This window comes from Panthera pardus, unplaced genomic scaffold, assembly GCF_024362965.1.
Source record: "Panthera pardus isolate Hobbes unplaced genomic scaffold, ASM2436296v1 HiC_scaffold_25, whole genome shotgun sequence".
Lineage (NCBI taxonomy): Eukaryota > Metazoa > Chordata > Mammalia > Carnivora > Felidae > Panthera > Panthera pardus.
Genome location: NW_026526821.1, coordinates 16765226 through 16788903, shown reverse-complemented (window position 1 = coordinate 16788903; position 23678 = coordinate 16765226). Strand labels below are relative to the sequence as shown.

Genomic DNA, 23678 nt, shown 5'->3' with positions numbered 1-23678 from the left:
CTTTGGCATGGTCGGCTGACCTGGCCTGCCATGAGCCCTGCCCCCAGGTGAGACCAGTAAAGAAGTGTATGGCAGGTGGACAGAACCTTCTGGCACAGTAGTCTTAACTTGGCAAGGCCATGGCAGCAGTTGGAGCTTGGGCTGTGGTCCACCCTGATCATGGTGCAGTGGGATGACTGGCACTTGGCTGGAATCTGGGGATTGAAGAGGGGTGGGTGCCAGGTCTGAGAAGGTCTAGACTGGGGAGTGAGGTATTATTCAGCAGTAGGGTTCATGGGATTTGGCATGTGGCCATCCTTGGGGGCTGAGGTCTCAGTTCACCACAGGACGGGCATCTGCCTGGAACAGACCCATCTCTACACTCTGCTTCAGTGCCTCTGGTTCCCAAGGGAGACTTGAAGACCAATCCTCTTGCCTGGGGCCCTGTCCTGTAAAGAGGAGGACTGGGAGTTAGTCTGACTCTGACACATCCCTGTCCTGTTGAATTTGTACATGGGGTCTTGTCGCTCAGCATGGCAGAGCCCTCCTCAGGTGACCCCCGGTTTGAGCCTGGCTAAGTCCTTCCTGCACCTCCTGTGGCCAAGCCAGATGCTGCAGCCAGTTCTATGGCAGGGCCACATCTGCCACATGCCCCTGTGCCTTTGTTGATTTCCTGGCCTGGACCCCTTCCCCCGCCCCCCACCAACTCCTTCCCCCAGGGACCTGTAGATCCTAGGCTTCATCACTGAATGGTCCCCGCGGGGCTATCAGCATTGACAGGTGACCCCAGTGAGGGATAAGGGACCTTCATACCTAGGGTTCACTGTGACTCGGTAGGACACCTACATCAAAATCGGATGCAACAAGCCTCTGAGACCACCTGCCCTCCAGTCCTCCCACCCTAGATTTATGATAGGCTCCCAGAGAGCTGTTGTTAGGCAGGTGGTCAGTGGCTGCACCTCAGTGAGCTGGCCTACAACCCACCAGGGGCTTTCTGACAGTGCCTGCTCCCGGCTGCCTTGTCCACCTATGCCCAGGGCCTGTCCTGAGGCTCCCTGCTAATTGCAAACATGTTAACTTGCCACCTCTGGCGAACTCTGCACTGGAGCTGTTCTCTGCTTCATGCAGTAAGTGAACAGGCATCGAGGGTCCCCCGTGTGCCTGGTGCTGAGGATACAAGAATAAACGCCAAGACGCTTCCAAACAACCTTATTCTCACAGGGCTTAGATTCTAGAGAGGGCATAAGCCAACATCTGTACACAAGCCAGAGGGGCTTTGAAGAAAGAAAGCAGGGGAAACGTGAATGGCATGGGGGCCAGGCTGCCTGCTAGGAGGAAAGGGAGGCTTGGGTGAGGAGGCCAGATGCAGCCCCTGGCCACCGTGGGGTCACCATGTGGGCTGCGGGGACTTGTTTACCAGGGTCGGTGCTGAGGGTGCCTTGCGGTTTGATTGGAAGTGTGGGAGCACACATTGCTCCAGTGGGGTCTGCAGCCCCTGGCTGGCCTGGGGAACTTGGTCAACCGGGTTGATCCAGGGCCCAGTGTTTCCTAGGCCAGTGCGACAAGCAAGAGGGAGTGATGATGAGGTGCTGAGGTGCCGGGTACCTGACTTCAGGGAGGGAGTAGGGCAGAAGACAAGTGGGAGGGAAAGGCGGGATTCAATTAGGATGGCAGAGGCTGAGTGTCCTGACAAGATCCAGATGGTGGCTCAGTATCTGCTGGCTCACATGGCCTGAAGGTGAAGGAGACGGGGTCAGAGGAACAGAGGCTGTGGGATTGGATTCTGGCAACTGCCCTCTAAAAATTACTGCTCCTGACAGCCACGCCCCTGCACGGGTCACGTGACTTACGAAGCCCAATGGGAAGCCCCTGATTGCCGCGTGAGGGATTGTGGGAAAGCCTGCTGAGAGAGGCGGGAATGACCAGGTGACTCCAGGCGCGTGAGCGAGCACATCCTAAGCCATCCAGCCTCACCTGATCTGGCCCAGTCCGGAACTGCTCGGCCGACCACGGACTCTTGAGAAATAGGAAATCGGTATTGTTTTAAGTGCCACTAAATTTGGGGGTGGTTTGTTGATACGGGCGCTGTTGCACAGTCAGCCGACGTTGGTCAGGTGTCCTGGCCCTCACGGAGCGGGAGGCCACAGCCGAGAGTTAAAGCCCGGGCTGGACCAGCACCAGGGTGGAAGAGCAAGGCGTGGCAGTGAGCAGCCCGTATGGCAGTCACGAAGAACTCCGAATGCGAAAATGGTGTTCTCAGCTCGAGGTTGCTGCTGGGGTTCGGGAGCAGGCTAGGCGCCCCCTGGGAGGAGCGGGGCAGGTGGACATTGCGCGACGCGTTGGGGACTTACGTTTAGCTACAGGGCGTCTGTATGATGTTTGAGATATGTCGTGCAACATTTATTTGCATTTTATATCTCCCCTTTAATAAAGGGAATTGTCTTCTAAGATGTTTTAATACATTTTTGCCTATTTTTTATTTTTAAAAGCCTCACATGAAATTCAAGTGACATAGAAGTGTATAAACTAGAATGCAGAAGTTCCCTCTCATCGATACACCCTCATTTTCCTCAGAGGTGACCACCACTAACGGTATAATGAAATGCTTCCCAGATTCTGCCATGCACCTGAATCACAGTAGGATCCTGTTAAAAGGCAGACTTTGGTCCAGGAGGCTTTTCAGGCAGGGCTTGGGTTTCTAATGAGTTTCCAGGTGATGCTGAGTTGGGGACTGCACTTTGGGTAGTAGGGATTAATGGTACTAATCATTCAGTTGATCAAAATCAGTGAGATATCTGGGGCCATTGCTATCTTGTCTTCTTCTGGGTCTCTACAACATCTCCTAGAGTTTCACTCACTCTAAGAACTCAGTCTGGGCAGATTCAGGCCAGCCCTGGCCATGTGGTTTCCAGGGTGATAGCCCCCTGGACCCCTTCCACCTGCCCCTGATTCTCAGGCAGTGGGACATCCTCTTGGGAAGGGCCTGTCTAGTTGCAGTTACACCTGTGTTGTACTGGCTTATTGTACATTATTGACTCTCCCGTTTGCATGTAATATCCAAGGGAGCAGGGATGATACCAGGCATGTTCACGGCTTTATCCCCAGCACTGATTAGTGACTGGCACATAGTAGGTGCTCAACAAATATTTGTTGAATGAATATGAAAACCAGGAGGGATCAGTGATGCTGTGGCCATTGTTGGGCATTCATGAGCTAAGGATCTCATGTTGGACTACTTGAGGTGGGGTTGTCCTCTTGCCAAGACCAACGAAAGATCTGACTTTCTGCTATGTGACCATAGGGCCTGACCAAAAAGTGTCTGTGTCTGAGAGTTGTATGTGTATCTTGAGAGTCCCCCACTTCTTCCATTCCAGCCACCAGAGGTCCTTCCCAGAGTCATACCCCACCTTTTCCCAGATGCAGGCTTCCCTGTCCCAGGCTGGACCATGTCCTCCATCGTCACCTGTGCTGGAGTGCCCAGAGATTAAACTGACTCTGAAGGCCTGATACACAGTCTCTGCTCATGACTGATAATCACAGATCCCTTCTACGTGCCAGACTCAGTTTTGTTCCCTTTTTATTGTGGTTTAAAACATAGCAAAGTTTACCATCTTAACTTTTCCTAAGTATACAGTTCAACCATGTTAACTATATGCACATTGTCATGCAACAGATAGCTAGAATTTTTTCAGCTTCTGAAATTGAAACTGGACCCATTAACTCCTCATTTCCCCCTCCCCCAGTCTCTGGAAACCACCATTCTACCTTCCAATTCTATGAATTTGACTACTCTTAAGTATCTTGTATAAAGTAGAATCATATTGTTTTGTGATAGCTGATTTAACTTCACATAATATCAAGGTTCATCCTTGTTGTAGTTTGTATCAGAATTTCCTTCCTTTTTAAAAAATTCTTTTTAAGTTTATTATTTTTTTGAGAGAGAGAGCACACTTGGGGAAGGGGCAGGGAGAGAGAAGGAGAGAGAGAATCCTAGGCAGGCTCTGCACCACCAGTGCTTGGACTCACGAACCGGACTCAAAATCATGACCTGAGCCGAAGTTGGATGCCTAGCCAACTGAGCCACACAGGCACCCCAGAATTTTCCTTTTTAAGGCTGAATAATATTCTACTGCATGTATAGACCACATTTTACTTACCCATTCATCTTTCTGTGAATGGACACAAGGTTGCTTCCACCTCTTGTCAGTTGTGAATAAGGCTGTCAACATGGGTGTGCAGATATCTCGAGATCCTGTTTTCAGTCCTTTTGGCTGTATACCCAGAAGTGGGATTGATGGATCATATGGTAATTCTTTTTTTTTTTAATTACAATTTTTTTAGTGTTTATTTATTTTTGAGAGAGAGAGAGAGAGAGGGAGCACGAGCAGGGGAGGGGCAGAGAGAGAGGGAGACACAGGATCCAAAGCAGGCTCCAGGCTCTGAGTTGTGAGCACAGAACCCAATGTGGGGTTCAAACTCATGAACCGCAAGATCATGACCTGAGCTGAAGTTGGACACTTAACTGACTGAGCCACCCAGGCTCCCCTAATTTTTTTTTAATGTTTATTTATTTTTGAGAGACAAAGTGCAAGCAGGGGAGAGGCAGAGAGAGGGAGACAGAATCTGAAGCAGGCTCTAGGCTCTGAACTGTCAGCACAGAGCCCGTTGTGGGGCTTGAACTTGCAAAGCATGAGATCATGACCTGAGCCGAAGTTGGACGCTTAATCAACTGAGCTGCCCAGGTGCCTTGGTAATCCTATTTTTAATTTTAGTTGTTTATATTTTGTTTCACTTAGGTTTTTGGTACTTCCAGGAAAAGCTGTGTGCTGGGCTCTTAGAGCTTTTGCAATGATGGTGTGACTCTGTCACCACCTGGTGGCCATTAGTGTTTTTGCAGCAGCAGGTAAAGTGGGCCAAAGAAGTTTTTTTAGGTCTTGGAAAAGTCCTTGAAGCATTTTTCTGTTTTTCAGGCCTTCTCTCCAGCATCCTCATCAAGCAGTTGTCTGACCTTTGCTTGAACACCTCCACTGATTGGGAGAGGTGGCTTTATTACTTATCAGCCAGCTCCATTGTTGGACACCAATTGTGAAGAAAAGGATTCTTTAGAGAAAAAAATCCTCCCCCTTAGTAATATCAAATAGGAATAACTAAGGTGCATTGGGAGCTGGTTTGTGGGGAAATTGGAGATCCAGGAAAGGTATTTGATAGGCCAGGATGAGCTTGAGAGCCTGACTGCCAGAATTAGCCATTTTCTCAGCAGACCCTAGCATGAATCAATCTGTCCTGTTTCCATAGGTCACCAAGTCTCTGATTTAGAAATGACAGTGATTCAGCCTCCCCTAAAGATGGAGTTTATGTTTCCACCTTAGGCCATATGTGTTTTAAAGTGATTAAAGCTGATTGGGGCACCTGGGTGGCTTAGATGGTTAAGCATCTGACTCTTCATCCCAGCTCAGATCTTCATTTCATGGTTGTGAGTTCAAGCCTTGCAATGGGCTCCATGCTGGGTGTGGAGCCTACTTAATAATAAGCTAATAAAGTAATTAAAGCTGAGTTTCAGTCTGAGCTAAGAATGAAACTTTTCACTGATGTAGACCAGTGGTCTCAGCTGGTCAGGATGAAGGTGTTTTACGTGTATGTTAATTAAGGCTGCCCTATAGGTATCTAGGTGAAAGTATGCACCAAATGGAACAGTCTGACAAGGACTGGTGTAAAGCCTGAGTTGCAAGTGCATCTTCAGAAAGGCACAATTGAGCATATGTTTGTCCCCTCTCTGGGAAAGAGTCCCTGCCCCCTGCCCAGTGAGCAGCCTGGCCTGGTATCCAGTAGGTGCTCAGTAGATGTCTCATTCTGCCATGAAGTGATGTGGCAGTGAGAAAGGCCTTGGGAAGCTGGGACCAGAGGGATAGGGGAAGCTTTGTCATTTTTTTAGTGTTGATTTCTATCTTAATTGTCCTGTGGTCAGAGAACATAGTCTCTGTGGTTTCAAGTCTTTGAAATTTGTTGAAACTTACTTTATGATCAAGCATACAGTCAATTTTGTAAGTGTTCCTCATGAGTCTGAAAAGAATGTATAGTCTTCAGGCATTGAGGGCAGTGTCCCATTTTTGACACATGCTAATCCTATTGTTTACATGTCCGATATCCTGGTTTTTTGTCTGCTTTTTGTCAACCTAGATTAGTCAACCTCCAAATGATGCATGGTAAGAATGTTGTTTCAAGCAGCTGAATGTTGGGGTGGTTTGTTACTCAGAATCATTATATGACAACTAGCTGATACACAAGGTAGACTTGTGTTCACTAGAAAGCCCTAGAAAATAGTGCACCCGGGGCGCAGCTGGGTGGAGGAGGAACTTAGGAGACCTGGAGTTCCCAGAACTGGACTGGAAATGAGTGGGATGAAGGGTTCTAGAAGCCAGAGCCATGTGACTGTGCCTATGTCTTGATTATTCCCTAGGACATGGGGCAAGCTTTCCAGGGCTCTTCTGACTTTGGATCAGACAGACCTAGATGTGAATCCCAGCCTGGCTGTTATGTTTCTTTCCTGCTCTGAGCCTTGGCATCCTCGTGATAAAATGGGGAGAATCCTTAACCTTTCACATTGTTGAAGGGGCTGGAGAGAACACTGGCACACATCTGGGGCTTAGAAAATATGGGCTCTTAGCGATGCTACTACAAAATGCTTTCTCATTCCTTTCTCAAGCTTAAGAAACCGTGCAGAGGAGGAGTTCGTATCCATGCTTCAGTGTAGTGCTCCAAGGGGAAGTTACCAGCTAGGGCCTGGGGCATGACTTGAGCCACTCTTCACTTGCAGGCTCGCACTTAAGTGTGCCCTGTTCTGTGTCATCACTTGCTTCATAGTTATCAGCCAGAGAAGCAGTGTGGTGCAGGAGAGCATTAGGTATGGGTTCAGTTTTTAAAGACTTTCCATAAAAGTTCAACAGACAGACAACTACACAAATCCCAAGTCTACAGCTGGATGAATCTTCACAAAGTAAACACAGTCATGTAACCAGCACCCACATCGAGAGAGAGAACATGACCAGCACCCCAGAAACTCCCCTTTCCATCCTGCCAAGGGTAACCATCACCCTGACCTTAAGCACCATAGATTATTTTGCCTTTTTAAAAAATGTTTTATTTTTATATTTTTGAGAGAGCAAGTGTGCCTGAGTGGGGGAGAAGCACAGAGAGAGGGGGACAGAGGATCCGAAATCAGCTCTGTGCTAATGGACTGCTAAACTGACTGAGCCAGCCAGGTGCCCTTGTTTTGCCTTCAAAATTTTTTTAATGTTTTTATTTTTATTTTATTTTATTTTATTTTATTTTATTTTATTTTATTTTATTTTATTTTTTAACACTTATTTATTATTGAGAGACAGAGGGAGACAGAGCATGAGCAGGGGAGGGGCTGAGAGACGGGGAGACACAGAATCTGAAGCAGGCTCCAGGCTCTGAGCTGTCAGCACAGAGCCCGACATGGGGCTCGAACTCACAAACCGTGAGATCATGACCTGAGCCGAAGTCAGACGCTTAACTGACCGAGCCACCCAGACGCCCCTGTTTTTATTTTTGAGCGAGAGAGACGGAGTGTGAGTGGGGAAGGGGCAGAGAGAGGGGGAGACACAGAATGTGAAGCAGGCTTCAGGCTCTGAACTGTTGGCACAGAGCCTGACACGGGGCAGGGCTCAAACTCACAGATGGTGAGATCATGACCTGAGCTGAAGTTGGGTGCTTAACCTGCTGAGCCAGCTAAGTGCTCTCTGTTTTGCCTTTTTAATATTTTATTTTTATTTATTTATTTTTAAATATTTTATTTTTAAGTAATCTCTACTCCCAATATGGGGCTCAAACGTACAACCCCAAGATCAAGAGTCAAATGCTGTACAGACTGAGCCAGCCAGTTGACCCTGTTTTGTCTCTTGAAGCTTTTATTTTTACTTTACTTTTATTATTATTATTATTTTTTATTTGAGAGAGAGAGGTATGAGCGGGGGAGAGGGACAGAGGGAGAGAGAGAATCTAAAGCAGGCTCCAATCTCAGCATGGAGCTCGATGTGGGGCATGACCTCAACCTCTGCTGAAATGAAGAGCTGCCATTCAACTGACTGAACCACCCAGGTGCCACTTGCCTTTTTTTTTTTTTTTTAATTTTTTTTTTCAACGTTTTTTATTTATTTTTGGGACAGAGACAGACAGAGCATGAACGGGGGAGGGGCAGAGAGAGAGGGAGACACAGAATCGGAAACAGGCTCCAGGCTCTGAGCCATCAGCCCAGAGCCTGACGCGGGGCTCGAACTCACGGACCGCGAGATTGTGACCTGGCTGAAGTCGGACGCTTAACCGACTGCGCCACCCAGGCGCCCCTAAACCACAATTTCTTTATCCATTCATCAGTTGATGGACATTTAGGCTCTTTCCACAATTTGGCTATTGTTGAGAGTGCTGCTATAAACATTGGGGTACAAGTGCCCCTATGCATCAGTACTCCTGTATCCCTTGGGTAAATTCCTAGCAGTGCTATTGCTGGGTCATAGGGTAGGTCTATTTTTAATTTTCTGAGGAACCTCCACACTGCTTTCCAGAGCGGCTGCACCAGTTTGCATTCCCACCAACAGTGCAAGAGGGTTCCCGTTTCTCCACATCCTCTCCAGCATCTATAGTCTCCTGATTTGTTCATTTTGGCCACTCTGACTGGCGTGAGGTGATATCTGAGTGTGGTTTTGATTTGTATTTCCCTGATGAGGAGCGATGTTGAGCATCTTTTCAAGTGCCTGTTGGCCATCTGGATGTCTTCTTTAGAGAAGTGTCTATTCATGTTTCCTGCCCATTTCTTCACTGGGTTATTTGTTTTTCGGGTGTGGAGTTTGGTGAGCTCTTTATAGATTTTGGATACTAGCCCTTTGTCCGATATGTCATTTGCAAATATCTTTTCCCATTCCGTTGGTTGCTGTTTAGTTTTGTTGGATGTTTCCTTTGCTGTGCAGAAGCTTTTTATCTTCATAAGGTCCCAGTAATTCACTTTTGCTTTTAATTCCCTTGCCTTTGGGGATATGTCGAGTAAGAGATTGCTACGGTTGAGGTCAGAGAGGTCTTTTCCTGCTTTCGCCTCTAAGGTTTTGATGGTTTCCTGTCTCACATTCAGGTCCTTTATCCATTTTGAGTTTATTTTTGTGAATGGTGTGAGAAAGTGGTCTAGTTTCAACCTTCTGCATGTTGCTGTCCAGTTCTCCCAGCACCATTTGTTAAAGAGACTGTCTTTTTTCCATTGGATGTTCTTTCCTGCTTTGTCAAAGATGAGTTGGCCATACGTTTGTGGGTCTAGTTCTGGGGTTTCTATTCTATTCCATTGGTCTATGTGTCTGTTTTTGTGCCACTGAAAAACTTTCAAAAGACTTAAGTCTTTCACTGTTTTAAAAATGTGTATTTTAATTTTTACCAGATAGTATATTCACATGTATTCACATGTAAAAGGTACTGAAGGGTTGGTTGCAGGCAGTGCTCCATGGCAGATGATTGAAATTGTCTAACACAACATGAACTTGCTATAGCAAGAAGGTTTAACCTATTCAGGTGTTTTCTCCCCATGAGATCAGCTGTTGCATATACTTAAACAGTGTTGCAGCTGTCGCTAAAGTGCACTTGAGATATGCCCTTGTACAGACTCATGAGGGAGGAAAAAGAGGGTCGGGAGTACCCACCTTCACAAACTACATGGTCTTCTGAGGCATCCCACTTCATTTCAATCTTCCCTAACAGTTAATACCTCTACTGTTTGGGGACATTCCTTTTTTTTTTTTTAAGTTACTTATTTATTTTGAGAGAGACAGAGAGTGCAAGTGGGGCAGGGGCAGAGGGGGTGAGTACAGAGGGACAGAGGATCCTAAGCAGGCTCTGTGCTGACAGTAGAGAGCCTGATGTAGGGCTTGAGCTCATGAACTATGAGATGATGACCTGAGCTGAAGTCTGACACTTAATCAACCAGGCCACCCAGGCGCCCCTGGGACATTCCATTCTTAGCATGAATTTCTTACATATGAAATAACAGTAGATGAATTTGATCTGTGAATCCTCTTAGAATTGGAGGTAGCATTGGGTTAGTGTATGGTTTTCTGAGGGGAGGGTTCCAAAGCAAAAGGGGACAGGGTTTTAAATGTTCATGAGACACAATGAGGTGTAATGTAAACCACAGAATTAAACTTTTACTTCCTTCTTTTTTCTATGTAGAAAAAAAAATAAAAGGTACTAAAGTGTCTGTAGACTAAAGTCTCTCTCCCCTGACTTTCCGTCACCTAGTTGCCTCCCCTGGAGAGAGCTGATCATTTTCTTTCTTTTTTTTTAAAGATTTTTTTAAGTGTATTTATTTATTTTGAGAGACAGAGAGTGTGAGTCAGGGAGGAGAGAGGAGAAAGAGAACACCAAGCAGGCTCTGTGCTATGAGCACAGGGCCTCGCATGGGGCTTGATCTCACAGACAGTGAGATCATGACCTGAGCAGAGATCAGGAGTCAGACACTTAACCAAATGAGCCCCCAGCTGCCCCGAGAGCTGGTAAGTTTCTAGGGAAGAGACTAACAAGCTTTTTCTGTGAGGGATCAGTTAGACATTGTATGCTTTGTAGGTGGACTGCTGTCCTAGTGTATCCTTGAGAGAAATGTTATGCAAATATAAGCCCATACATGCATATGTTCTTTCCCACAACTGGGCAAAAATGGTAGCATAATATACAGAATGTTCTGGACTTGGCTTTTATCAGTTAAACCAGGAGTTGGCAAACTATGTCCCACAGGCCAAATCTAGCCTGTTACGAGTTTCTATAAATAGCTTTATTGGAACCTATATTTATTTGTTTACATATTGTTTGTGGCTGCTTCCATGCCACTAAGGCAGAGCTGAATAGCTGTGACAGAGAACATGTGGTTTATAAAGCCTCTGGCCTTTTTTGTTTGCTCTTTGGCCTTTTAGAGAAAATGCTTGCTGGTGTCTGAGTTAAACACTATGTTTTAGCCTTTCTAAGCCAGTATTGAAAGCGCTGCCTCACCCTTTCTCATGGCAGCATACTATTTCTGTATATGGCTGCACCGTAATTCGTTTAATCAAACCCTCTCGCAAGACGTATTTGGATCATTTCTGACTGACCTTTACTGCTACAAATAACATGGCAGTGGGTAACCTTGCACTCACTTCTTCTTCTGCAAGTGTGAATATATTTACAGGATGCATTCCTAGAAGTAGAATCGCGCCATCGAAGCAGAGCACACTGGTCATTTTGACAGCTTCTGTCAAATTGCCCTCCGCAGAGATTTATCAGCTTACCTTCTCACCAATGTTACGAAAGTGCCTGTTTGCCCCATCTTTGCCAGCAGAATATCCTGCCAGCCTTTAGATCTTTACCAACTGCTTCATGAAAAACGAGGTGTCCCAGGTGGCTCACTTCGCACTTTTATTCTGGGGAGTTGCATCTCCTTTCCGGCATTTAAGAGGCAAGCGCTGCTTTCTGCCGCTGGTGGTTTATCCTCCTGGTCTGAGAGTCTTCTGGGGGGTGGTCAGTCTTGGGGAATGGGCCTCTCTCTCTCTGGCTCTCTTATGTCACTTTCGCAAACAAGCTTTTGGGGAACAAAAGTTTTAAGGACAAATGTGGAATGGCAGTTAGTGCTGTCGACATTCCAGACGTCAGAACTGGGGAGCCAGGGGTGCTCTGGAGGGATATTTCCACTCTGCTCTGAACTTGGAAGGCTAACTTTCAGGGGGCACAGGCTGTCCTCTTCCTCCATTGTGCTTCTGCTGACACAGGCAGCCTCGTGCTCCTCCAGCTTTTTGATGGGGACCACGTGGCAGGCGTTGTATTTGCAGCTGGCCATCTTTTTGGCTTTCTTGGGGTTCTTTCTCCTGCAGGATGCCAGGTGGTACTGAAATCTGCTGAGTGGGACTTGGTGGTGCGGGTTGTAAGGGCAAATTTCTAAGGCTTCTGGCTCCATGAGAAATTGTTCTTGAGGCAGAGTAGCTCACTTCCCAGATTCAAAATGAAACGCCCCTGTTGGAAGAGCCCTTGGTAAGGAGGATGGAGCTGTCCTCTGCCCAGAGTTGGCCCTTAGAACTCTGTTGGCCAAGGTCTTAACAACTCATGTTTCCGGTGCTCTGCAACCACAAGTGGTGGGTTAGGAAAGGGACAAGGAACTGTCGGGGGCAGCTGCACAGAGAGCAGCGTTACACAGAAGAACCGTATAAAGCACATGCGAGAGCCAGAACACCACAGCAGCCCCACAGGAAGGTGAAGGGGGTACATGCCAGCTCCGCTTGATTCCTAGAGGTACGCTGTGTGATGTCAGAGAGCAGTCGTGAATGGTCACAATGGGCAGCTGGAGTCATCAGTGAAAGGCCACTTGTCCATCGCTTTCAAGAGGTGGGGTAGCTTTGGGGAAAGCTGCCATTCAAAATTGCTGGTGACGTGTCTTTTGTCATTTAACTGTTTCTAAACTTATATGTTTAATGTAATTCCTGATATATTTGAGTTTAAATCTATTATATTGTGCTTCCTGACCTATTCTTTGGTTGATTTTTTTCTCTCTTCCTCGCTAATTTTAGATAGACAGTTTAAAAAACTTCTTTCCATTTCCCCCACGGTTTTGTAAGTTACACATTCTCTAATCATTAGTAGTTACTTTACAGATTGAAACATTCGTAAATAACTTACCAAGGTTTAAAGTTCATAAAAGTCTCATCCTCTTTCCAAGTAGTACAGGACTTTCTCTACATACACTTTCCTCTTGACTTATTGTGTTATTATTTTAAGCCTAATTTTAAAAAGTTGCCCAGACAGCATTGCTACTGTCATTCCACACGGTCCAGGTTTGTTGCCACTTGTCCTCATGTTGACTTCTCTCTGCTGCTTGTATTTCAGACCTGCCACGTGGGATCACTTGGTTTCCGTTAGAGGTTTACCTTTTAGAGTGTTCTCCTGATGAACTCTTTTGGTTTTGTTTGTCTGAAATCATCTTTATCTTATCCTCCTTCTTGAAGAATAACTTTGTGGAGTATAGTTGTGCTATTTTCCTTTCTTCACTGAAGCGGAGTTCAGTTTCTTCCAGCTTCCACTAGGGTTGAGAATTCAGAATTCCACCACTACCTAACTTCTTGTGAAGGTAATCTGTTTCTTTTCATGTCTCTTTTAAAGAACTTTTCTTTCTCTTTAGTTTTTCTGTAGTTTCACTATCATGTTGACATGTGGGTCTCTTTTTTATTTATTCTTTGTTTTTACTTTTAGACCTCTGGAATCTGTGGATTAGTGTCTTTCATTAGTTTTGGGAAATGTTCAGCCATTGTCTCTTCAAATATTGCTTCTACCTTATTCTCGTACTTCCACTGAAGTGATACATGTCACTTCCGCTGACATTTCATTGTCCTGAGTGAGCCTTCTGGCCACACTACACTCTTGGTCAAAGAGGGACAGTCCTATTGTGTACCCAGAAGGAGGAGAATAGGAACCTTGTCAAGAGTCCTAAAAGGTACCGGGCTGCTCAGTCTGTGGAGTGTGTGACTCTTGATCTCAGGGTTGTGGGCTCGAGCCCCATGTTGGGTGTAGAGATTACTTAAAAATAAAATCTTTAAAAAAAAAGTCCTAAGAACGTCCTGTGTCTCCTTGTCACCAATATTTGTTTCCCTTTTCTCCACACACACATAACATACTCCCTCCATCTCCAAGGGAGAAAACCCAAAGTCCTAACTTAGAGTGGGGGATAAACACCTTGGTCAGTGCTCACTGGGGGCTGCTTGCGTTCTGGCAGGAACTTACTCTAGAATGCTGGGCATTCTAGTGCTTCCAACCAACCTGTTGCTGTGAGGAATGAAGGGCTCACGGAGTCGTGCTCACTGTACCCCCTTTACTCCCCATCCCCCTAGGGATAGCTCCTGGTATACTTTGTTGAGAAGGTGTCCTTGGTAAATTGTAACTTCCATTCCATTTATGGGATAGAGTGCCCATTTTCTGTAAGCCTGCAACCCAGTATTGGAGGAGGTATGACACTGGCCCTGCTGGGAGTTAACATGTGGTTTGGTATCTGCTCTTCCATTCCCCCAAAGCCTGGCACAGTTTGTGGGCGATGCTTACAATGCTTTTTCAGTTCCTAGTCCCGTAGCCTTTTTCATGCTTATGACCAGGGCTGACCCAGACACTGAGTAATTCAGGCATGTGTAAGTCTGCAAATGGAGATGATAATGAAAGCACTTCACCCGTCATTGAAATCCACATAATAAGGAATGGGGCATTAGCTATTGCAGGCTTCTTTGTGGCCAAGTACCCATTAGTGTGGCAGGCCAGCATTTAGTCCATTATGGAGAGAGGGAAGACTGGACTTGATAATGCTTCTAATGGACATCTTGAATGGTCTGCAAGCCTGCAGCCTTCTCCCAGCATCTGTTCTGAGCCTGGGACCTGACAGGTTGCTCACCATGGAAACTTGAAGGGAGCGAGGGCTGCAGACACACCTATCTAAGCAGCACTTTCTGGGCCTGTCTGCACCTACATGACCAATAATGCAAGTGAGGTCAGATTCTGCTCATTACCCTCCCGCACTTACCCTCTTGAGAGGTGCTACCGACAGATGGTAATGCAGGCGTGGAGAGAGAAGGTCATGGAGCATGCAGGAATAATGTTTTCTGAAAATGCACAGTTGTGTGTCTTGGCCAGCCAAGTCATCACTTGTCATTATGGGGTGGGATGGAGCCATTAGAGGATTAGAGTCACAAGCTTGGGAGGACATATTACATCAAGACTGGCTTCTCTCCCAGGGCTGGCATTCCTTCTGGAACATCCCTGGAGGATGGTCATATGGTGACAGGGAGCTCCCTACTCCCTAGAGAGTTTTGCTGTGGGTTTCTTACACTGAGCTGAGCCAAGCAGCCTCCTCATACCCCTTAGCATGTCAGTGTGAACTCTGTGCCCTCTGCTCTGGGAACATCCTTCAGTATGTAAGGATATCCCAAACATACCAAACTCATGTCATGTGTATGTGGCGCTGGGGTGTGTTGTCCACTCCATTTCTGGCTCCCAGTGTCTCCCTGCATGTCCAGCAGACAGGTGTGGACAGCCTAGATAGCCCCCCTGAGAACTCGAATTCTGGCCCGGGATTTCCTCTATGCTGTCTTCTGCCGGCTGCTCTTTGCTCAAGGCTGCCCTGGTCTCAGCCCACTGGGCTCCTGCTAGCCCCTTTGACTTGAGGACTTTATTTTGAAAACCCTCCCTGTTGCGCGGTACAGTGCTGCTCAAACTGTAACATGCATACGAATCGCCTGGGATCTTGTTAAGATGCCAGGCTGGGTGAAGTTTTTGGTTATCTCTGTCAGGTTTATGTATCATGGCTGTGCTAGATTTGTAGATGAGTTGGAGCACATTTTATCTTTTTCTGCTTTCTGGGTAGTTAAACAGCCTAGGAACATTGTTGGAAAGTTTTAAAGAACTTGTCTACTAAACACTCTGACTCCTAACACTTTTGGGAAATAGTTCTATGTCCATGTTCACCTTGGTTCCATGGTTTTCTGCTTCTCTTGGCAATTCTCACTTTTCTAGAAAAATACGCTGTTAGGGACTGAATTGTGTCCCCCTGCCCCCCCAATTCATGTGTGGAGGCCCTATCTTCAATGCGATGGTATTTGTAGGGGCCTTTAGGGAAGTAATTCAAGTTAAATGAGATATAAGGGTGGGGCCCTCATCCAGTAGAGCTGGTGTCCTTATAAGAAAAGAATGAGACTGCAGAGATATCTCTCCACAGGAGCACAGAGGAGAGACCATATGAGGACATGGTGAGGTGGCCATCTGCAAGCCGGGAAGAGAGATCCCACCAGACACCAACCCTGCCAGCACTGTGATCTTGAACTTCCAGCCTCCAGAATTGTGAGAAAATGAACTTTTGTAGTTTAAGCTACCCAATCAGTGGTATTTTGTTATGCAGCCTGAGCAGACTGATATACAGGCATTCCCCACTGAACATTCTAGATAAACTAGGATACTGTGTGTATTGTTTATCTCTTATAATTTGAAAACTCTTCTCCGCATCTTTGGTTAAATTTCCTTTACTTTTCTAATTTTTATTTATTTTTTTGTACTCTCTCTCTTTCATGCTCCCTGCCCTCTCTCTTTATTGGGATTTTACAAGTCTAGGTATCTTACAGCTCTTTACAAGGAGCAGAGTCTTTGATTTACCAGTTCTGATTTTTATGTTTTCTAGTTCATTAACTTTTACCTTAACTTTTAATTCTTTCCCTGAGTTTATCTTGTTGCTTATTTTCCAGCTTCTTGAGTTGGATGCTTCATTTACTTTCAGTCTTCCTTATTTTATAACAAAAACATTTAGAGCTACAGGCAGTGTTTAGTTACATTCCATGAGTTTTGCTATGCAGAGATCCAATTGTCATTATGTTCTGAATGGCCTATAATTGCAGTTTTGTTCCCTTCCTTGACTTGAGTTATTTAGGAATAAATTTCCAAGTGATTTAATTTTTTTCATTTATCCTTTGGTTTTTAATCTCTGTTTTTATTGCATTGTGGTCAGATAATGTGACCAAAGAGGATTGCTCATTAGTATCTCTGAGGTTTCCTTGTGGCCTTGAATGTCATCAGTTGTAGTCATTTCCTTACAGATGTTTGAATTAAATGTCTTTTCTGTTTGTATGTATTTATTATGTGAAGCTGGAACATGAGTTCTACAGGGAGCTGGAATATTATATCCCTTTCCTGGGGAATCGCCATGTGTGTCCACATGATCCAGGAAGTTCTAGGTAAAACAGACTGTGTACCTTCATTTAGCTCAGTGTTTCTGAGCCTCAGTTTCTCTTAACGCCTCATAGTGTCTTGAACAGCCAGTTTTCCATGGAAAGTATTTCAGAGAATTTTGTCTTAAGGTCTACTCTTATTCCTTGAGGGACAACTATTTATGAAAGGTCCTAGTACTCAGGCCCCTCCCTTTGGACCTCTGAGCCCATTCTTGAGTTCCTGTTGCTTCTCTGTTCATTTTAGAGAAGGGGGCACTGCAGTGGGGGATGTCTGTGTATCTCTGTAGGAAGCTGTACCAGTCTCAGCGCAGATAGGATTTGCTGTCCTTTTGTTTTGTTACCTTGGAGGCTGAATTGTCTGAAGCACCCAGCCAAGGGTTAACATCAACACCAAGCGTTGGTCCCCTACAGCTGCTCTGAAGCATTAGCTTTCCTACTCCTTATTGCTTTGAGCTTGTCCATTGCATGGAGTCCTGCTGGAGATGTAGCTCTGTTTTCACTTGGGTTTCCCCAGAAGCAGAGCCTGAGATAAGGATTCAGACTCAAGTAGTGTCTTCAGGTAAGTCTCTAGAGAGCGGGGAAGTGAGATATATCTGTATACGTATATAAATATTTTAAAAGAATGAGACAAACACTGTCATGGTATGTCTTCTGTACTTTCTAAAGCTTTCAATGCACATATTTTTCCATAATAAGAAAACCAAGCAAAAATTGTATTCAGAAAAATATATATGGAAACTAGCAAAGGCTGGCAAAGATTAAAGTGTGAGTGGTTAATCCAGCTACCTCGGTGGGCATCTGAAGGCCTTTGGGGAAATAATGGTGAATGCCTACACATTCTGGAATTGCCCCACCCAAGGGGTCAGGGAGCTGGAACACGTATACCCCGACTTCCACAAGACTCATCTGTTGACAGCTATGTCAGGGGGTTTATAAGTTCCTTGGCCCTTCTGACCTTCCAAGCATGGGCAGTCTTGGTACTACAAATAGATGTGGAGACTGGAGGTTAGGCAGAACATACCGGATCTTCCATATGGGAGGGGAACCCATGCATGGGACCATGCATATGGGAGGGGCACTGACTGCCTCTGCTCCAGGGTCCTTTCAGCTTACTCACACATCTATTTCTTCTTATTTGGTGATTTACGGCACAGCCAGTCCAACAAATGTTTAATGACCAGTTCTTAAAAAAAAAAAAAAGTCCCCAACCTATCGCATCTGCTGATTTCCATGGTGTGAACTCTCCCACTGTAGCTACCAGTGGTTTCACAAGGAGCTGGCAAGATCCAGCTTTCCCAGCACACGACTAGCCAGCGCTTCACTGGGTGGGCTTTCCTAGCATTATGTCTCACTTGAAGGATTCTAGCATGTGGTCTGGGCTCCTCCCTCGTTTATATACTAATACAGATTTTTCTGTGTTTTTCCTTTGACCATTTCGGCAGGCATCTGGCAAAAAGCAGTTAAGAGTACACCACTGTCAGTCATCTGGAAATCCTTTCACTTTTAACCTTTCCGTGGCATTTCACTGCATGTGGGCTTTTCGTAAACAGCACTTATGTGAGTACGGGGAGGGGAAGCCACTGCCCTTTGCTTGCTCTGACATCTCCCCGGGAGGAGCTGCTGACCGCGCTGGCCAGATTGCAGATTGATAAATCCACTCTTCCTCATCTTCCGCATCCCCCCTGCCGTGTGGCAGGGTGGGGGTTGTGTGCCAGCTTCCCCTTCCTCGGCTCTCATTTTCTGATTCACCTGCTATGGTGTGCTGGGTAGCTATATACAATACAGAACACCCAGTTAAACTTGAATTCCCGATAAACAGTGACACTTTTTTAGTGCAAGTATGTTCTAAATATTGCATGGGATATGTTTATGCTAAGAAATTACTTGGTGTGTGTCTGAAATTTGCATTTAAATGGGAATCCAGTATTTTTACTTGCTATATGTGGCAATCTAGGTACTGGTGACTTTGTTCTAGGGGACCACTAGAATAGCTGGCTGTCAGATTTGGATTTGGGTTTTCATGGAACCTGTGGTTAGGGCTCACGCCCAATCATAATAATGTGGAAACTTGTTTACCATTTTCCTTTGTTTCTGGAGAGTCTGTGCCTTGGGCACTTTGTAAGGAAGAGTGGATGGCAGGGTGGGATTTAGTGTTCCTGGGTCCTCTAGCACGCTACCGTGGAACACCGGGAAAATCTCACTTTTTGGTTAAAAATTTGGATTTTGGTTTTGGGTCCATCCTGAGTCTTGAATTTAATCTGTGCACATTTATTGTGGCACCTATTATGTTCGGTCTTACTTCTGTCATTTTGTTAGTGCTGTTGTTTTTAATGAGCCATGTTTTCTTGAGTCAGTTTTATTTGTGGGTTAGAAGTCCTGCCTCTTGTATTAATTGTACCCAAGGTTACAAAAATCTTGGATTGCCCATCATATGCTTTTCCTGCCTCTCACATATCTCATGTCTTTGAAACAATTTGGGATAAAGAACCGCATGACTATGATCATGGTTATTCATAATAATTGACTACTGCTCAAAATGAGACCCAAAGAAGGAAGGTGGCAGGGAGGAAACACCCCTACTTCTCTCTTGCCTTCCAGCCTCCACTACCAGAAGCCAGCCAACAAGGGTGTCCACAGAGCCAACCTTCAGGACACAGAGCAGGGTAGGAAAATGGGTGGGTAGAGACTGGGGATGAAGAGCTGGCACACCCTTCTAACTGAACAGATGAGGAGATGGAGGCCTAGACAGGGGAAGGACTTGCCGAAAGTCTCTTAGCAATTGAAGGACAAAATGAGGGCTTTACCCCCAGACCTCTTCATTCCCATATTTGATCTCAAAACTATACTGCTTTCGGGCACCTGGATGGCTCAGTTGGTTAGGTGGCCGACTTTGGCTCAGGACACAAGTTCAAGCCCCGTGTCAGGCTCTGTGCTGACAGCTCAGAGCCTGGAGCCTGCTGCAGATTCTGTGTGTCTCTTTGCCCCTCCCCTGCTCATGCTCTGTCTCTCTCTTTCTCTCAAAAACAAATAAAAAAGCATAAAAAAATTTAAAAACAAAACAAAACACAAAAAACTGTACTGCTTTACTTCCTTGACACATGACTGTATTTTCTCATTTTCAAATCTTATTATAAAAACAAATCAGAAAATGCAAAAGTATATGAAGAAGAAAATAGCATGTAGCGCATATCCTTCCAAATTGCTTAGCGATGCATGGACACACACATTTAATAAGACTGGGAGTGGGCTTCAGTTGGTAGGAGGTTTCAGGGTGTGGTGGAGGGGCTGCTGCCTGGAGCTGGACCACGGGGAGGCCTCTCATTGATCAGCCGGTTTATGGGGCTCCTGGCCCTGCCCTGCTGTCTCTTCCAGGCCCAGGGCCACTGCTAACATCCCAGAACTCAGCTTCACCTCCCTTATTTTCACCTGCGCATTTGTAAATTGCTTGTATTTCACTGCTTGTTTTTTATTTCTATAGTACTTTTTATTGTGGGATAAAAATACAGAAAAAAACAAGGCCGCCTGTGTGGCTTAGTCGATTGAGTGACTGACTTTTGATTTCAGCTCAGGTCGTGATCCCAGGGTTATGGGATTGAGCCCTGTGTTGGGCTCCATGCTGTGTGTGGAACCTGCTTAAGATTCTTTCTGTCTCTGTCTTTCTCTCTCCTTCCCTCCCTCCCTCTGTCCCTCTCCCCTGCTCACATGCATGTGCTCTCTCTCTAAATAAATAAATAATACAGAAAAAACATAACAGCCCATATGTACAGGTTAACATATGATTATAACTACTTCCCAGATTAAGGAAAATTGGGTTTCCCAGAAACTTCCCCCCCCCCACCATTACAGCCTTCCCCCTTCACCCGGAAATAACCCCTATCCTGGCTTTTATGATAATTTGTGTGCTGTTCTTTATGGTTTTACCACCTGGGCAAGCCATTTATTTTTGGTTATAAAATGCTAATATTTTTATTTGAAAACATTTGGTAATTCTTGGCTTTTTTTTTCACTCTTTCACATCTTCCCCACCCTCTCCCCAGCCCCTATTTATTATAAGTGGAACTATTTTTTTTCTATCTATTGTGGACTTGCTCCTTTATTTATCTATCTATCCGTCTATCTATCTATCTATTTGATTTTTAAAATGTTTATTCAGTTTTGAGAGACAGAGTGTGAATGGGGAGGGACAGAGAGAGGGGGAGACACAGAATCTGAAGCAGGCTTCAGACTCTGAGCTGTCAGCACAGAGCCCGATGCAGGGCTCAAACTCATGGACCTTGAGATCATGACCTGAGCTGAAGTCGGCCACTTAACCGACTGAGCCACCCAGGCGCCCCCGGAGTTCTCTTTTTAAATGAGTTATTTCACATACATACTTTTAAAGAAAAAATTAAGTAAAAGTAATTCAGGTAGCATATGAGATGGGCAAAATGCTGAAGGTGTTACCCAAAAAACCTGAAGTTTGGAAAACACTGTGCTTCATTTATGAAGAGAAAAAAGCCCCGGAGAAGTCTTTGAAGAGTCAGGGACCAGAGGCAGGTGCTGTGTCCCCGGGCAGAGCTGGGCACCAGACGTCAGCGGCTGTGGGGTGCACCAACAGCGAGCGCCCTCTCGGAAGCCCGGCAGCTCCAGTGCCACTATGACCGCCAGAGGGCAGTACGGCCCCAGTTTCTGCAGCAGCTTCACCAGCAAGTTAGCAGCCTGGGGGTGGAGGGTTTGGCGGCTCCTCTGCCTCCCAAATGCGGGTTCTTCTGGATTCACCCTAGTCTAGGGATCCTCAAACGGAGGTCTGGGACACGCTCCCTTCAGAATTACCTGGGTGCTTGCTAACCAGGTTTGGGGCCCTTCTTGGACCCGTGAATCAGCACCTCTGAAGCTCCAGGTGTGTGGGATGGGGGGGTCCGGTTAGGACAGCAAGGTTAGGAGGCCTGGAGAGTTTTGAGAACCTTTGCTCCACTCATCAGTCTTCTAGGGTCAGGGTTTGGGGCTGGTGTGTGTGTGTGTGTGTGTGTGTGTGTGTGTGTGTATGTGTGTGTGTTGGTTGGAGGTGGGGCGGAACAGAAGATTATCACACAGTGTAAGTAGGGTTGAGTGTTGGGGGGCTTGGGCTTGCATTTTAGCTTCATTACTTACCTGGATGGGTGACAAGGTTTTGGATTTTTTTGGTTTTTCTTGGGTTTTGTATAGTATTTCTCAACTGTTCATTGTCCATCATCTATCCAGTAATAGTAACTAAACTCATATTATGTGTACTTTCCAGGTGTGGGGATATAGTGGTAGACAAGACAGACACTGTCCCTGCCTTTCTAGAGTTCATGCTTTTGTGGGGAGTTAGATAATAGCAAATAATCCCGCAAATATGAAACTACAAATTGTAATAGCTGCTTTGAAGGAAGAGGAACTTCCTCAGGGTGCTATGTGAATGAAGAAGAACTACAGGAGTATGGGGGAGGGTGTGAGGGATTCTTCCCTTAGGAAATTATGCTTGAATTGAGGTCTGAAGGGTGACTAGGAGTTAAGAGGGGGGAAGAGTTTTTCAGGTAGGAGACTCTACATGTGCAAAGGCCCTGAGATGAGAACCAGCTCGCTGCCTTTGAGGAACTTCAAGAAGGTGGCATGGCTGGAGTGCAGGGAGAAAGGGGGAGAGTGGCTGCATGTGGGGTTTGGGCAGTAGACAGGGACCAGTACCCTCAGGTTCTCAAATTTCTCATCTTCAAAATGGGGCAGTAAAGTTTATCTTGCAAAGATGATTAAATATAATGATGAGTGCCAAGTGTCTAGTCTAGTGCCTAGTACACAGGTGGTGTCAGAGATGTGAATGTGTGTGGAAAGAAGGCACCTGGGTGGGGGTTGGGGGGCGCACAGCCTGGTTAAAGAGTGAGCCGTGGGGAAGTCCTGTGCAGGTGCAGGGACCAGAGCTGTCTCAGTTAACTGCAGGGACCAACTGAGAAGCATATTTTAACCACGGTGAAAATTACCGTTGGCATCACTCTCTTGTTAAAAACAAAGTGAAATTGGAGAACATACTGTTGTCTTTAACTAAGCCAAGATGACTAATTATTAGACTCATTTTCTAAAGCTTACCATATACAGACATGTGATAAGGTGGAGAGAGGAGAGTTTGGAAACTGGATTCATTCTGAAACCCCATAGATGAGGCTCGTGTGAGGTTTCTGTGCATAATGACTGTGAACATTCAGTTTAACTCAGCTGTCACCACAGGTGTGATGCAAAACAAAATGTTTTGCAAGAGCTCTAAAGAGCATCTTGGGGCAGCTCACGGCAGCGTCCAGGGGATCTCTGCCAAATTGTAAAGGGTAGGAAAGTGGGAGCTGGTGTTAGGTTGGGAGGGAGGACCAGACCCTGAGTCCTAGCTGTGGTTTTGACCCTTGGTGACCACATGGTCCTGACTAACTTCCTCCTTTCTTTGGGGCTTAGTGTCCCCATCTGGAAAAAGAAGGGCCAGACCAGATGATCATTAAGGATCTTTCTACTTTGTTGTTGTATGATATTTACTGATGGTGTGATCATGGAAACTTTGCTCTGGGACCTTGCTCTGCTCACTGTTACATCCTCAGGGCCAGGACCAGTGCCTGGGCCCTGATAGGACATCAGTAATAATGGTTGAATTGAATGAAGGACTTTTAAAAAAGATTTTATTTTTAAGTAATCTCTACTCGTAACATGGGGCTCAAACTCACAACCCATAGATCACGAGTCACGTGTTCTCAGTTCTCACCTGACTGAGCTAGGCAGGTGCCCCCAAATGAAGGACTGAATGAAGGAATGAACTGAGCTTTCATTTGATAAGCAATTTTGGCCATGACAGGAGCACTTGCTAAAAGTTTCACAAGTCACGTTTTCTGGCTTCCTTGTTGAGTATGTATTGAAGTCATTCACATGACAGATTCAAACTGCAGTATAATATGATGTTCC

General features: G+C 45.7%; 1 protein-coding gene and 1 non-coding gene across 2 annotated transcripts; one reads left to right on the top strand and one right to left on the bottom strand.

Annotated features, from left to right (window-relative positions):
* The first annotated feature begins 9472 nt into the window (after nt 1-9472).
* Nucleotides 9473-9597, top strand: LOC128773570 (small nucleolar RNA SNORA28). Its single transcript, XR_008417933.1, has one exon. It is a non-coding gene; the product is annotated as a small nucleolar RNA SNORA28 (small nucleolar RNA).
* Nucleotides 9598-11102: 1505 nt separating this feature from the next.
* GTSF1L (gametocyte specific factor 1 like) lies at nt 11103-12362 on the bottom strand. The gene is given in 2 exon segments (XM_019458437.2): nt 11103-11557; nt 11559-12362. Coding segments are annotated over 2 exon segments (501 nt in total). The 5' UTR covers nt 11957-12362; the 3' UTR covers nt 11103-11454.
* Nucleotides 12363-23678: the final 11316 nt, after the last annotated feature.